Raw genomic sequence first — 12,251 nt, 5'->3', positions numbered from 1 at the left:
CCTACTATTGGTAATATTTTAAATATATGGTAAATGTATACATATATATCTGTCTCTTTACTTACTTTTTAGTAATTTTTTCTATATTTTTTCTCTATGCATCATGAATTTATGTTATTTAGTTACTTGATAATGTTTGTTAATCGGGGTTCAATACAAAAATAATGGGGTTGCACATCCCAATGTCAGACTGGTGTGCAATGTGGGAGTCCTGTTGGACTCCCAGCTCCTGCTCAAAGAGAGTCTTTGCACAGGTTCGTCTTGTGTGCCTTTTGTGTCTGTTCCTGGTCACTTCTCAATTGGACTACTGTAATGCACTCTACATGGGGCTGCCCTTGAATTCCACTTGGAAGTTGAAGTCCAGAATGCAGAAGCACAGGCAGTGATGGGCATGCTTCACAAGCTGCATTGGCTTCCAGTTGGCTTCTGGGTCCAATTCAAGGTGCTGTTGATCACCTATAAAATCCTTCAGGGCATAGGGATCACCTGTCTCAATGTTTCCAACTACCCAGTGAGGTCAACTAGAGTGTAAGTAAGTTTCCTGTCATTCGCATTCCAGAATTACTCCATTCACATGCAACTATAGGCGCATTAGCCTTTTGAGTGTTGTTAGTAAGCTATATGCCAAACATTTAAATCTCAAATTACAAGACTGGATCGAGACAGAGGGCATAAGCCGCCCAGAGTCACTTGTTGAGCTGGGCGGCTATAGAAATCAAATAAATAAAATAAAATAAATAAAATAATTCAAGATGAACAGGCAGGTTTCAGAGAAGGGAGATCAACAGTAGATCACATACTGGCACTACACCATCTTGTACAAAAATACACGTACAGAAAGAAATCATCCCTCTTTGTAGCCTTCCTTGATTTTAAACAAGCCTTTGATTCAATATCCAGAAATGTCCTTTGGGAAAAATTAAAAAATACAACTATTGATAGGCACCTTCTCCACCTCATGCAGAAATTATATTCCAATTCCACTTTAAGAGTGAGGTGTAACCCTCTCGGGACCCTCTCCGGCATAGTAAATGTGCAGAAAGGAGTGCGACAAGGATGTATTCTTGCCCCCACCCTTTTTAATCTCTATATTAACTCATTTGTGGACCTCTTACACAACATGGATATTCATGCACCCAACCTAGCACAGCACAAAATTCCAATTCTCCTATATGCTGACGATGCTGCTTTAATTTCGCAAATTGAAAAGAGCAATTGCAGCAACACTAAGGTACTGCAGACAAAACCATTTGGTTATCAACTTTGACAAATCAAAAATTCTAGTTTTTGCCAAGAGAGCTAGGCAGCATTCCTGGAAAGTTGAAGGGCATAAATTAGAACAGGTCAATGTATTTAAATACCTTGGGGTGGTCTTCCACTCGAAAGGTATTTGGAACGCACATCAGAACTACGTAGTGCAACCAGCCCTCAGGTCAATGATCGCCATTAAACTTTTTTTTTTTACACTGGTGGAGGACAATTAGTACCTGCAGCTCTAAAACTTTTTAAGGCCAAAACATTGGCTCAAATTCTTTATGGGGCACAAATAGGAATTTATATGAAGAAGGTGCTGCAGGAAACAGTCCAAACAAAATGCCTGCGATCAATTTTGGCTGCACCCAACAGTACATCAAATGCCCAGTTAAGGCTCGAGACAGGAATGCCGCCAATCCAAGTGAGGACCTGGAAGCTGATGATAAATTATTGGCTAAAAATCCAATTTTTCCCAGTTGGTTTAACTCCTTTAGTCCTAGTAGATAATTTTTCACCCTGGAAGCAGGCGGTAGAATATAAGCTGGCTTCATACGGACTCTCTCCTCTATTCGTAATATCATTAGGCTATGATCAAGCCAAACAAATAGTTGTCCAAAGAATGAAGGACATGGAGTTCCAGAATGAACTCAATAGGCTCTCACAACTTAACAGAATTTGGATAAACAGGGGCGTAAGGGAACCAGCAAGATATCTCCTAAATTTAACACTTCCTAAGTTGAGAATTGCATTCTTTAAAGCCAGATTCAATGTTCTCCCCTCTGCACTACTCCAAGGCAGATACAACAAAGTCCCCACAGCTGAGCATATCTGCCCATGTGGTGAAGAGGAAGTAGAAACCATTTTACATGCACTGCTACACTGTAAATTTTATAGGGATATCAGGTCAACTTACATTTTGCCCCTAATAGAAGAACTCCCTGGTTATCCAGATAATTTTTATGTGAACTATCTACTTCAGGATTTAAAACCTTACATTACGTGTACAGTTGCCAAATTCTGTGTTGCTACAATGAAAATAAGACAAATCCAGACAAAGAAATAACTCCCTATTTTAAAAAGTACTTTTAAATTTGAAATATTTTAATTGATAAATTGTCAGGGGATATATATTTTTACTTTTATTTTATAAGTTCTTACCATATAATTTCTAATGTTTTAGGCTCAACCCATAAGGTAACAAATATATTAATACAGTAATAGCAGAGTGAATGCTATATTATTATGTGATATATTTTGTTAGTTTGTAGTTTATTATTGTATTTCCTGATTGTACTGTTGTTGTTTTTAATTCTGCTGGTCATTGACCAAATAAATAAATTTACTTACTTGCTTACACAGGAGTTTCTGGAAGCCAAGACAAGAGGGCCATCCTCAGTCTAAAGTAAGACTGGTACTAAAAACTGGTGGCTCAATTCCAGTTGAGGGAAGAGACAGTCATGCAAAGGCCTCATGGCCAAACCACATAGGACTGAATAGCTAAGGACACACAGTTTGAATAGCACCTAGAAACTAACAGGAAGCCAGGGCCTTGAGAACAAGTGTATTAGGGTGATTCATCAGCTTCCATCAGCTGAGGAAATGGCACAACTTTTCTAGACCACCCTTTTTGGCACAACATCCTAGCATCAAAGGGCTAATAGTAACCTAGTCTGTACTTTATCTACTTATTAAATGGTGTGTGTTAAAACTCTTAACGAAAGCCACCATGAGTGGCAAAGTCTAAAGAACCATCTAGTGATAACCATGGCACAACAAAGATTGCAACTTGGAATGTAGAAGAGTAAAGGATTAAGATTATAAATTCATGAAAGAAAATAAAATAAAACTTTATTTTCATGAAAGAAAATAAAAAGAAATAAAATAAAAATAAAATAAAAAATAAAAAATAAAATTTTATTTTCTTTCATGAATTTATAATCTTAATCCTTTCATGAATTTATAAATTGTTATGTATGTATAAACTAACAGAAACAGGAATGATGTAGATTTGAACGAAGACTGTCTGATCTTATGGTGAGAAATGGATGAAAACATGCAGAGAAGTGAAGATATAGGTTCAGTTATGAATGAAAGAGCTAAAATGTGTGTCAGAAAGTATGAATTGATTGTCATGGATATGTAAGAAAGAATCCATAGGATAGTGATAGTTGCATGTTACACTCCAGTGAATGATGACAATGATAGGACAAGATGAGTTTTGGCAAAATCTGTAACATTCTGAATGAATGCAATGCAAATAACATGAATGTAGGGACAAGAATGAGACAAAAAAGTACAAAAAAAGTGATCCAGCCATTTGGCAACCCAAGAATGAATGAGAATTTGTAATTGGTGAATATCTTTTCACCAAAAGAAAAGGACCTGTTTGTTTTGAATAAGTTTAAGCATATGTCTAATCATATAGACTCATAGCAAAGGAATATAAATCTAAAAGCATGATTAATTTGATTGGTAATGATGAAAGATTGAGATAATTAGTGAAGGAAACAAGAGTGAGGAGAGGTTGTCAGTAGGAGTGACGAGCAGATGTTGGGGGAAAAAAAGGACATAGGTAAAAAGAAAGGAAGTAACTTCTTCAGTACTTTAGTGATTGCATTCATTTAGGTAGGTTCACTGCGAGAAATGACAAGACCAACAGGTGTTTGTGTTGTATATACAGTCCAATGCTATAATGTTCTATCTGGGTCCAAGATTTTTCTGTATTTCATCTCTACAACTCTTAGGTGGTCAACCCTGCAAGCATCTAAAGGCGCTACTAATATCTCATCTTTTGGGCCATCCATTGCCTTGAATATTTAAAACATGCCCTGCCTATTCAGAATTTCTTTCTGTGCCACTTTGATGACATCTTCAAATTGGTTCTGCAGTGAATTTCTGCATTTTAGATTTGGCATCTGAGTGAATTTTTAGTATTTGCCCTTCTACCACATACTGTGTTATTCAAAGCTTTTCTATTTCAGTTTTTCTTAGATTCCACACTTTGCAGCCATAGGTTATTGCTGGTATGACTATGGTGCTGAAGGTGTCTGCTTTGGTGTTTTTCATGTGTTGGAGGATTGGGTAGCAGAGGTAAATGTCTAAATACCCATCTAAAACTGTACCATGATGCTGTTCTTCAGCATGATATCTCTTAGTCAATTGTATGTATGGCACTGATTTCTCAGCCAAGGTAAATGTAGGAGCTGGCATTCTGTATCTGCTCATTATCTAGTTTCATTTCATGATATGGTTAGAATTAGACTGACAAGCATTGGGGGATTTTTCTGTTGATTTTCAGGCCAACTGCTGTGCTCTTCTGTGTTGAGCTCTTTTAAACATTACTCTGCTTCTTAGACACTGTGGCTGATTATCAAAATGTCTTTGGTGAACCAGTGTCATTGCATTTCTCACCATTGATACAGATACCTTTATCTCCCCAGCTGAGTCACTTAAATTCCAGAATGTTTTACAGAAGTAAGGAGTTGAAGTTTGCTTGCTGAATATTATACAAGCAGTGTATGATGGAAGTAAAACACATGTGAGATTAAATAGAATTCTTAGCAAATTGTGCAACATTGAGCAGGATTAAGACAATTACATGTGATGTCCTTTAATGTATTTATGGATAAATGCTTAAGGAAAGCTTGTAGTGATGTTAGAAGTGTATTCTTTTGTACATAGATAATGTCATACTAATGGCTGAGATTCTAAAAGAATGTACTTACTATATGGTGCTGAAATAACAAAGTTATTTGATATTTGATATGGGAAACAGAGTGAATGATGTTCTTTCCACATGATTCTAGATGTACTTTTGTCTGGAAGCATTTTAAATTTCACAAGGAGAAAGCATCAAAGAAGAAGGTACGGTTGTAAGAAAGTGAAGAAGAATGAAGCAGTCTTTCTCTTCCCAAACTTCTCTACTTCTCCTCTCCGTCTGAAAAGACTAAGGATTTCTCTTACAATGACTGCAGTTTTTTCTAACAATGGAGAAAAAACCCTCTCGTTTTTCTGACTGTTGGAGTTTATACCATTTTCTGCAGTTACAAAAATCACAAATGCCACCTCCATTTTTATTCTTTTTGCAGGTGCCCTTACTGCTTTGCATCTATTCAGAAATAGGACAGTGCCACCACCAGGGTTGCTGACCACAGTTCTGAAATCCACGTGCATTTCTCCAAGCCATGAGATTTCATACCTCTCCAATGAGGTGGCAGTACCCATTCATTTTCTACCTCCATTTCAAACATGCATTCAATACTAAGCACAAGCTCCACTGATTGCAAAAGGACTGGCTTATTTGGAATCCCCAGCTTTTTCCATTTTATATTTTCTTCCCTATATTAGACTGTCCTATTTCAATCACCATCAACCTAGAATCTTGAAGGGTGCACCATGATTATTATGCACAATATAGTCAAGGCAAAGAAGCAAAAAATTAAATACTACCCAATTTCAGCACTGGCTCCATACTAAATTTTCTTTTAAGAATCTATACCCTTTCCCATTTTCAGAAACAATCTTAAAATGTATATGCATGCATACAATGTGTGGAATTTATCCACCATCAAATACAAAAACAAGTCTTTAAAGCCCAGTATTTCTAAATGTTTTTTTTAAAACTGCACATGCAAAAAAGCAGGTTGGAAGCAAATGGAGGACTTGGGAAGTAGGAAGCAGCAATGGGTTGAATAATCAGTGAGAAAATCGGAGATGTTCGTAGAGGGAGGGCAGATGTAAATAACAACAAAGCAGGATCAAAGAGGATTGGGCAGCTAAGGAGGCTTTGGAAAGCGCCAGAGGGATAGGGAAAGAGGAAGGCGGAAGAGACGCGGGGAATGAGGGGGAAAGGGCAAGGAGTGAAGCAGCCCTTTGTGCCGAGAACTTGCAGCGCGGTCGGGCAAGATACCCACCAGGTTTCCTCCTTCTCGAACGGCTGGTGCTCTTCTTCCTTCTCTTCCCGGCCATAGCAGCTAAGTCCCTGAAGATCCAGTATTTCCACCTCATCCAAAAGGCTGGCCGGGGGCATAAGGGCGGAAGGGGCGGCGAGGGCCTCGTGGGGTCCCCCGGTTGGGGATGACTTGAAGTAGACGAAGGGCTCGGCATGGGACACGAGACCTGGCGCTGGGCTCGACACGCCGGCCGGCGGGGAGCTGCTGCGGGGGACTTGTGCGGCGGCGGCGGCGGCGGATACCAGCCGCGGCTGCAGAGGGCTGCTCGGGCCAAGCGCTGAAGAAGGGGAGGTGGCAGCGGCGGCCCTATTGCGTAGCTGCTCGTTTTGTTTCTCCAGCTTGCGCACCAGCTCCTGCAGCTTCTTTACCTCCAGCTCGGCGCTCACGGCGCCTGGCTTCACCTCCGCGACCAAAGGCTTTACCAAAGCGGCCTCCATGCCCGGAGGCGCCTGGGAGTGGAGCGCAAGAGCCTCCCCTTCCCGGCGAAGACGACCCCTCCCCGGCTTCTCTCGGAAAGCGCACTTCCCTTCGGCCAAGACTCACCGGGCACCTCCCGCCAGCGCGCAGCAGCAACGCCGGGACGCGCGGAGCCTGGGCGGGCAGGGACCAAGGGAGCGCGAGGAGAAAACAAAGCAGGGCGGGGAGACACCCACGCGCTGCGCAGGGAGGGAGGGAGGGGGCCGCTTGCCCGCGGAGAGGGAGGGGGAGGCAGAGCGGGAGGGGGAGGCGCCAGGCTCCTCCTCTCCCATTGGCGGGGCCGTGGTGGGAGGGTTATGAAGCGTTTATTTCAAGGGAGAAAATGGCGCAGGGAACTTTGGTTTGCTTAAGTCGAAGCACGTCAGCGGATAGTTTCCTCCAGCTCGGTTCTCTTCTTAGATCCTCAGCTTTGCCAAAGAGGCGCGTGTGTTTATGTGAGGAAGCGTTAGAAAGGATAAAGGATGGAAGGAAGGGAATATAAAATAGAGAAAAGCGAACGCTAGTTTTAATTTCGAGAAGATTTGAGAAATCCAATTCCAGAACAATCATGCAGGTAAAAGAAAGGAGAAGGCTGATGACCCCCGCCTTAGACTGAGAATATCAGACTGTGGCTGTTCCCTCCCCCACCTAATCTTCCTTGTCAGGACGATCTTAAAATCTTGGTTGTCTTGCTTTCAGAGAAGCACGGTAGGAAGTTATGGCTGAAAGTTGAAAAAGCAGAGAGTACAGCAGAAAATGCTGTGCAAAGCAGTTACTTTCCCCTCCGCCCGTCTCGTCTCTGCCCTTGCGACTTTATGGCTCCCTCGAAGAAAAGGGCCGTTCTCATCCTCGGTCCCCCGTAGAAATGCGTTTAAGGCGTGTTTTATTGCTTAGCTCTGATCACATAGCGTACTGATGTCAAGCAAATAAGACAGTGATTTTGAACTCGGGTGTTGAGCAGCGCCTAACAATGAAAGCCCCCGAGAGTGAAGGTCAGCTCTTTTTCTGACTGGCTTCTACGCAATTAGCAGCAGCTTGGCGTTCAGAAGTCAAGCAGGTGCACGCGTGCCTATCCTAGCTGTAAAATGATGAGAGAAGTCTATTCAGTGCTTAATTTCTCTGTGGTGAAAGTGCACGTGCTGAGCCAGTGCAAAAATGAAATTACCCAAAAGTTGCATAGAACTGGTTCCAGCTTTAAACTTACTTCATGCATACATGTAGGAATAAAACTGATTTAATTTAGGGGGACTTACAAATGGATATGCACAATTGTAGCATCATATGGTTGGAAGTCATTGATTCCAATCCTATGCTCAATGCAGCTACTTAGTGTACACCATCCTTAAAGCCATTCTGTACAGATGACTCTTCAGCCTCTGCTTGAAACAAATCCAGTTAAGGGGATCCCACATTCTCTCTGGGTCACTGTTGAATTGCTCCTATTGAAGGCTTTCCTAACATTCAGAACATTATTTCTTATCCTAATACTGAACAATAGGTTAACTGCATTGCACTCCTGCTGAAATCTCATTTGTCCCACTAATTTCAGAAGGAATAAATATGACTACTGTAATATGGATCCTGTTTTTAATCATAGAGTTGGAAGTTACCTAGGTGGTCATCTAGTCAAACTACTTGCTCAGTGTAGGATCTACCTCTGAAATATGACCATTTACCCTCTGTCTGAAGACTTCCAGCAAAGGAGAACTTACCATTTCATGTGGCAGCCTATTTCACTGGTTGATAGCTCTTTCTGTCAGAAAGTACCTTTCAATATCTAGTTTTAATACACTGTACGTCCTTGGAGTTTTAACCCACTGCTTCTGGTACAGTACTGTACTATTTTCTGGGTCAATAGAGAATAAGCCCACTTCATTTTCTGCATGACATCCCTTCAGATATCTGAAGACTCTTTAAAGACATCTGTAATGGTTGCCTAATCCCAAATACTCAGTCTCACAAGCTCGGGCTTAAAGATAACTGATTTATTAAAGGAATAGTATGCAAATACAGAGAAAGCTGAGAATGAGCAAAAGCGCGCCAAATACAAACTTAAAAGCTTTGCCTGTGAGCAAGTTCCGCCCCAATCCCTCGTCAGTGCGCACCCCTCCCAGGTGCTAGGAACCGTTAGACGCGCCTGGGAAAGTAACCTTGAACAGGAGCGCAAACCCAAACACACATTCCAAGCCTGCAAAACAACGGAGGGCGGAGGAATGGAAAAAGCCTGGATGGGCGAAGGAACACGGGAAATAAGATGACATGTGAAACGTTACAATGTTAACAGAACATTGAAATGGGTAACATGACATATCGCCCCCTCCCCAAAATAATGCTAAGGAGCAGGTTTGTCAGGATATGCAGAGTGAAAGCGGGCCACTAGACGAGGTGAGAGTACGTCAGAAGCAGCGACCCATTCAGGATGAGGGAAATGTTTCCAACGAACGAGGTACTGCAAAGTGGAGCGCTGGCGGCGAGAGTCCAGGATGGATGTCACCTCGAAATGTTGCTGGTTATCAATCATGAGAGGAGGTGGTGGAACGGGTTGGGGATGCCAGCAGTCCGACGGCAGGTAGGGCTTGAGTAAACTACAATGGAAAACAGGATGTAAATGTTTGAGGTTGTGAGGTAAAGCAAGTTTAAAAGTAACAGGGTTAATTTGAGCCACAATTGGAAAAGGACCCACAAACTTAGGGCCAAGTTTCTTTGAAGGTTGTGGGGACTTGAGAAATTTGGTTGATAGGTAGACTTTATCCCCCACAGTAAAAGCAGGTTCAGGTGAGCGTTTCGCATCAGCATGGCGTTTGTAAGTGGTCTGGGCATGGAGGAGAGCTTGTTGAATATTGAGCCATGAGTGTTTGAGAGAGTCAGCCCAGTCAGTGAGTGAGGCTGGCAGCGGTTGTGGATGGGGAAGTTCAGGAATAGGAACAAAGTCTCACCCAAAGACAGTTTTAAAAGGAACTTGACCAGTGCTCTGATGAACGGCATTGTTATAGGCGACTTCTGCAAAAGGGAGTAAGTCGACCCAGTCGTCTTGTTGGTAATTGACAAAAGCTCTGAGATATTGCTCTAGCGTAGAGTTAACCGCCTCTGTAGAGCCGTCCGTCTCTGGATGCCACGCGGTGGAGAGGGCTTGTTTGGTGCCTAGAAGTTTCAAAAATGCCCGCCAGAATTGTGACATAAATTGTGTGCCTCTGTCACTCACCAAACGGGCGGGGATACCGTGGAGGCGGTACACGTGGACGAGGAAGAGGCGTGCCAGCTGTTGCGCGGTGGGGATAGAAGCGCAGGGAATGAAATGGGCTTGTTTCGAGAAAAAATCTTTGACCACCCAAATGACGGTTTTACGTTGGCTAGGGGGCAAATCAACGATAAAGTCCATGGATATGTCTTGCCAGGGGACAGATGGGGTGGCGACGGGTTGAAGGAGACCCTGAGGTTTGCCCGTTTTGCGCTTTGTTGCTGCACAAACAGGGCACGATGTAACATAAGCTTTGAGGTCTTTAAGTAACGTTGGCCACCAGAATTGTCGCCGAACAAGGTGAAGCGTTTTTAAATAGCCAAAATGTCCAGCCAGCTTGTCATCGTGGCAGCGCTGGAGGATCATTTTGCGCAAAGCATCGGGCACATAGAGACGATCGTTGTGCCAGGCAAAATCGTCGGTGAAAGTTAGACTGTTTCGATTTGTTTGCAACCAAGTATCATTTTTAAGGTGGAGGAGCAACTGTTGTTGCAAATCCGATGGAATTGACAAACGTGGCGAGTGGCTAGGAGGCGGAGCGGCTGGAGATTGCGTTTGCTGCACTCACGTTTGACTGCGCGTTACCGCTGCCAAACTTAATTGCTTTTCGGTCCAGACGGTACCTTGGACCGTTGGCCCTGGGCCAGCATCTTGAGGTCGGCGGGATAGCACATCAGCTAAAAAGTTTTTCTTGCCTGGTATGAATTTAAGAGTGAAGTCAAAGCGGCTGAAAAACTCAGCCCAGCGAAGCTGTTTGGGTCTGAGTTTGCGACTGGTGCTTAGAGCCTCCAGGTTTTTATGGTCAGTCCAGACTTCAAAAGGGTTGGAAGTTCCTTTCAATAAGTGTCGCCACGTTTCTAGAGCAGTTTTTACAGCAAAAGCCTCTTTCTCCCAGACATGCCATCTCCTCTCTGTGTCGGTGAATTTGCGCGAGAGGTAAGCACAGGGTTTTAAGGCGCCAGAGTGGTCAGTTTGCAGCAAGAGTGCTCCGATTGAAAAATCAGAAGCATCCACTTGTACAACGAATGGTTTGGAGGGGTCTGGATGCTGTAAAATTGGCTCAGTGGTGAAGATTTGTTTGAGCGCTTCGAAAGCCTGTTGACAGGTTGGAGTCCATTTAAGGAGCGCTCCTGGGTTTTTTGAACGTCGCGTATCCCCCTGCGCTTTGGTTTTTAACAGTTCAGTGAGGGGGAGGGTGATTTCAGCAAAATTTTGGGCAAATGCCCGATAGAAATTGGCGAATCCAAGGAAACTTTGTAATTGTCTCCTGGTACGGGGAGGCTCCCATGCCACAATAGCTTCCACTTTAGCAGGGTCCATTTCAATGCCTTTAGCGGAAATTCTATATCCAAGATAATCAATTTGTGACTGATGGAAGGCACATTTGGACAGTTTAGCATACAACTCTGCTTTTTTCAATTTAGCCAGCACCTGACGCACCAAGTGAATATGTTCTGACATGGTTTCAGTATAAATCAATACATCATCCAAATACACCAGTACTCCCTTAAATAGGTGGTCATGCAAGACCTCATTGATTAGTTGCATAAAACCCCCAGGTGCCCCCGACAAACCAAAGGGTAAGACTTTGTATTGGAAAGCCCCGAGAGGACAGTTAAACGCTGTTTTCCACTCATCCCCTTCCCTTATGCGAATACGAAAATAGGCTTATCTCAAATCCAGTTTTGAGAAGATTTTGCCTCTGGCCAGATGTGATAGCATATCTTTGATCAGGGGCAAAGGATATTTATTTAATATTGAGACCGCATTGAGCCCGCGGAAATCTGTACAAAGCCTCAATGACCCATCCTTTTTTGGTCTGAAGAGGACAGGAGCCCCCACTGGTGAGTTAGCAGGTTCAATGAAACCCCTAGCCAGGTTTTTGTCAATGAAGTCCCTTAATGTGGAGAGCTCCTTGGGAGACATGGGGTATATTTTTGGGTGAGGTAACTTTACATTAGGTAAGAATTCAATGGCACAGTCTGTTTTTCGGTGGGGTGGCAAGCGATCTGCTTCCTTTTCCCCAAACACATCAGCTAGATCCTGATACTGACTGGGCAGTCCCTCAAGAGGTTGTAGCGTCTGTACAGTGGTGTGCGCTACCCCTCCACCCTCCATGTCGTCTAGAAGATTCTTTTCTGGTACTTTGTAAAATCCATCCGCAAAGGTAACAGTTCTATGTAGCCAGTTGATGAAAGGATTTTGTTGTACAAACCAAGGCATACCTAAAATAACCAGAGGGCCCCCCACTGGAGCTACAACAAAGGGTAGTTTTTCCCGATGGGAACCCATTTGTAAGGCAACCAGTCCTGTGGAATGAGTGACTGCTTTCCCCCCCGCCATAGTTCCAT

At 43.1% G+C, this 12,251-nt stretch overlaps 1 protein-coding gene across 1 annotated transcript in view; it reads right to left on the bottom strand.

The window, feature by feature from the left end:
- SLAIN1 (SLAIN motif family member 1) overlaps nt 1-6,682 on the bottom strand; it is a 108,711-nt gene extending 102,029 nt beyond the window's left edge. Inside the window, exon 1 of the mRNA XM_063304646.1 lies at nt 6,168-6,682. Within this exon, the coding sequence (XP_063160716.1) occupies nt 6,168-6,643 (476 nt within the window). The 5' untranslated portion in view covers nt 6,644-6,682. The remainder of the gene's footprint in view (nt 1-6,167) is intronic.
- Nucleotides 6,683-12,251: the final 5,569 nt, after the last annotated feature.

Source organism: Candoia aspera, chromosome 5 (genome assembly GCF_035149785.1).
Source record: "Candoia aspera isolate rCanAsp1 chromosome 5, rCanAsp1.hap2, whole genome shotgun sequence".
NCBI classification, from domain to species: Eukaryota; Metazoa; Chordata; class Lepidosauria; order Squamata; family Boidae; genus Candoia; species Candoia aspera.
The sequence above is the reverse complement of the archived record's forward strand: the minus strand, read 5'-3'. Positions and strand labels throughout refer to the sequence as shown.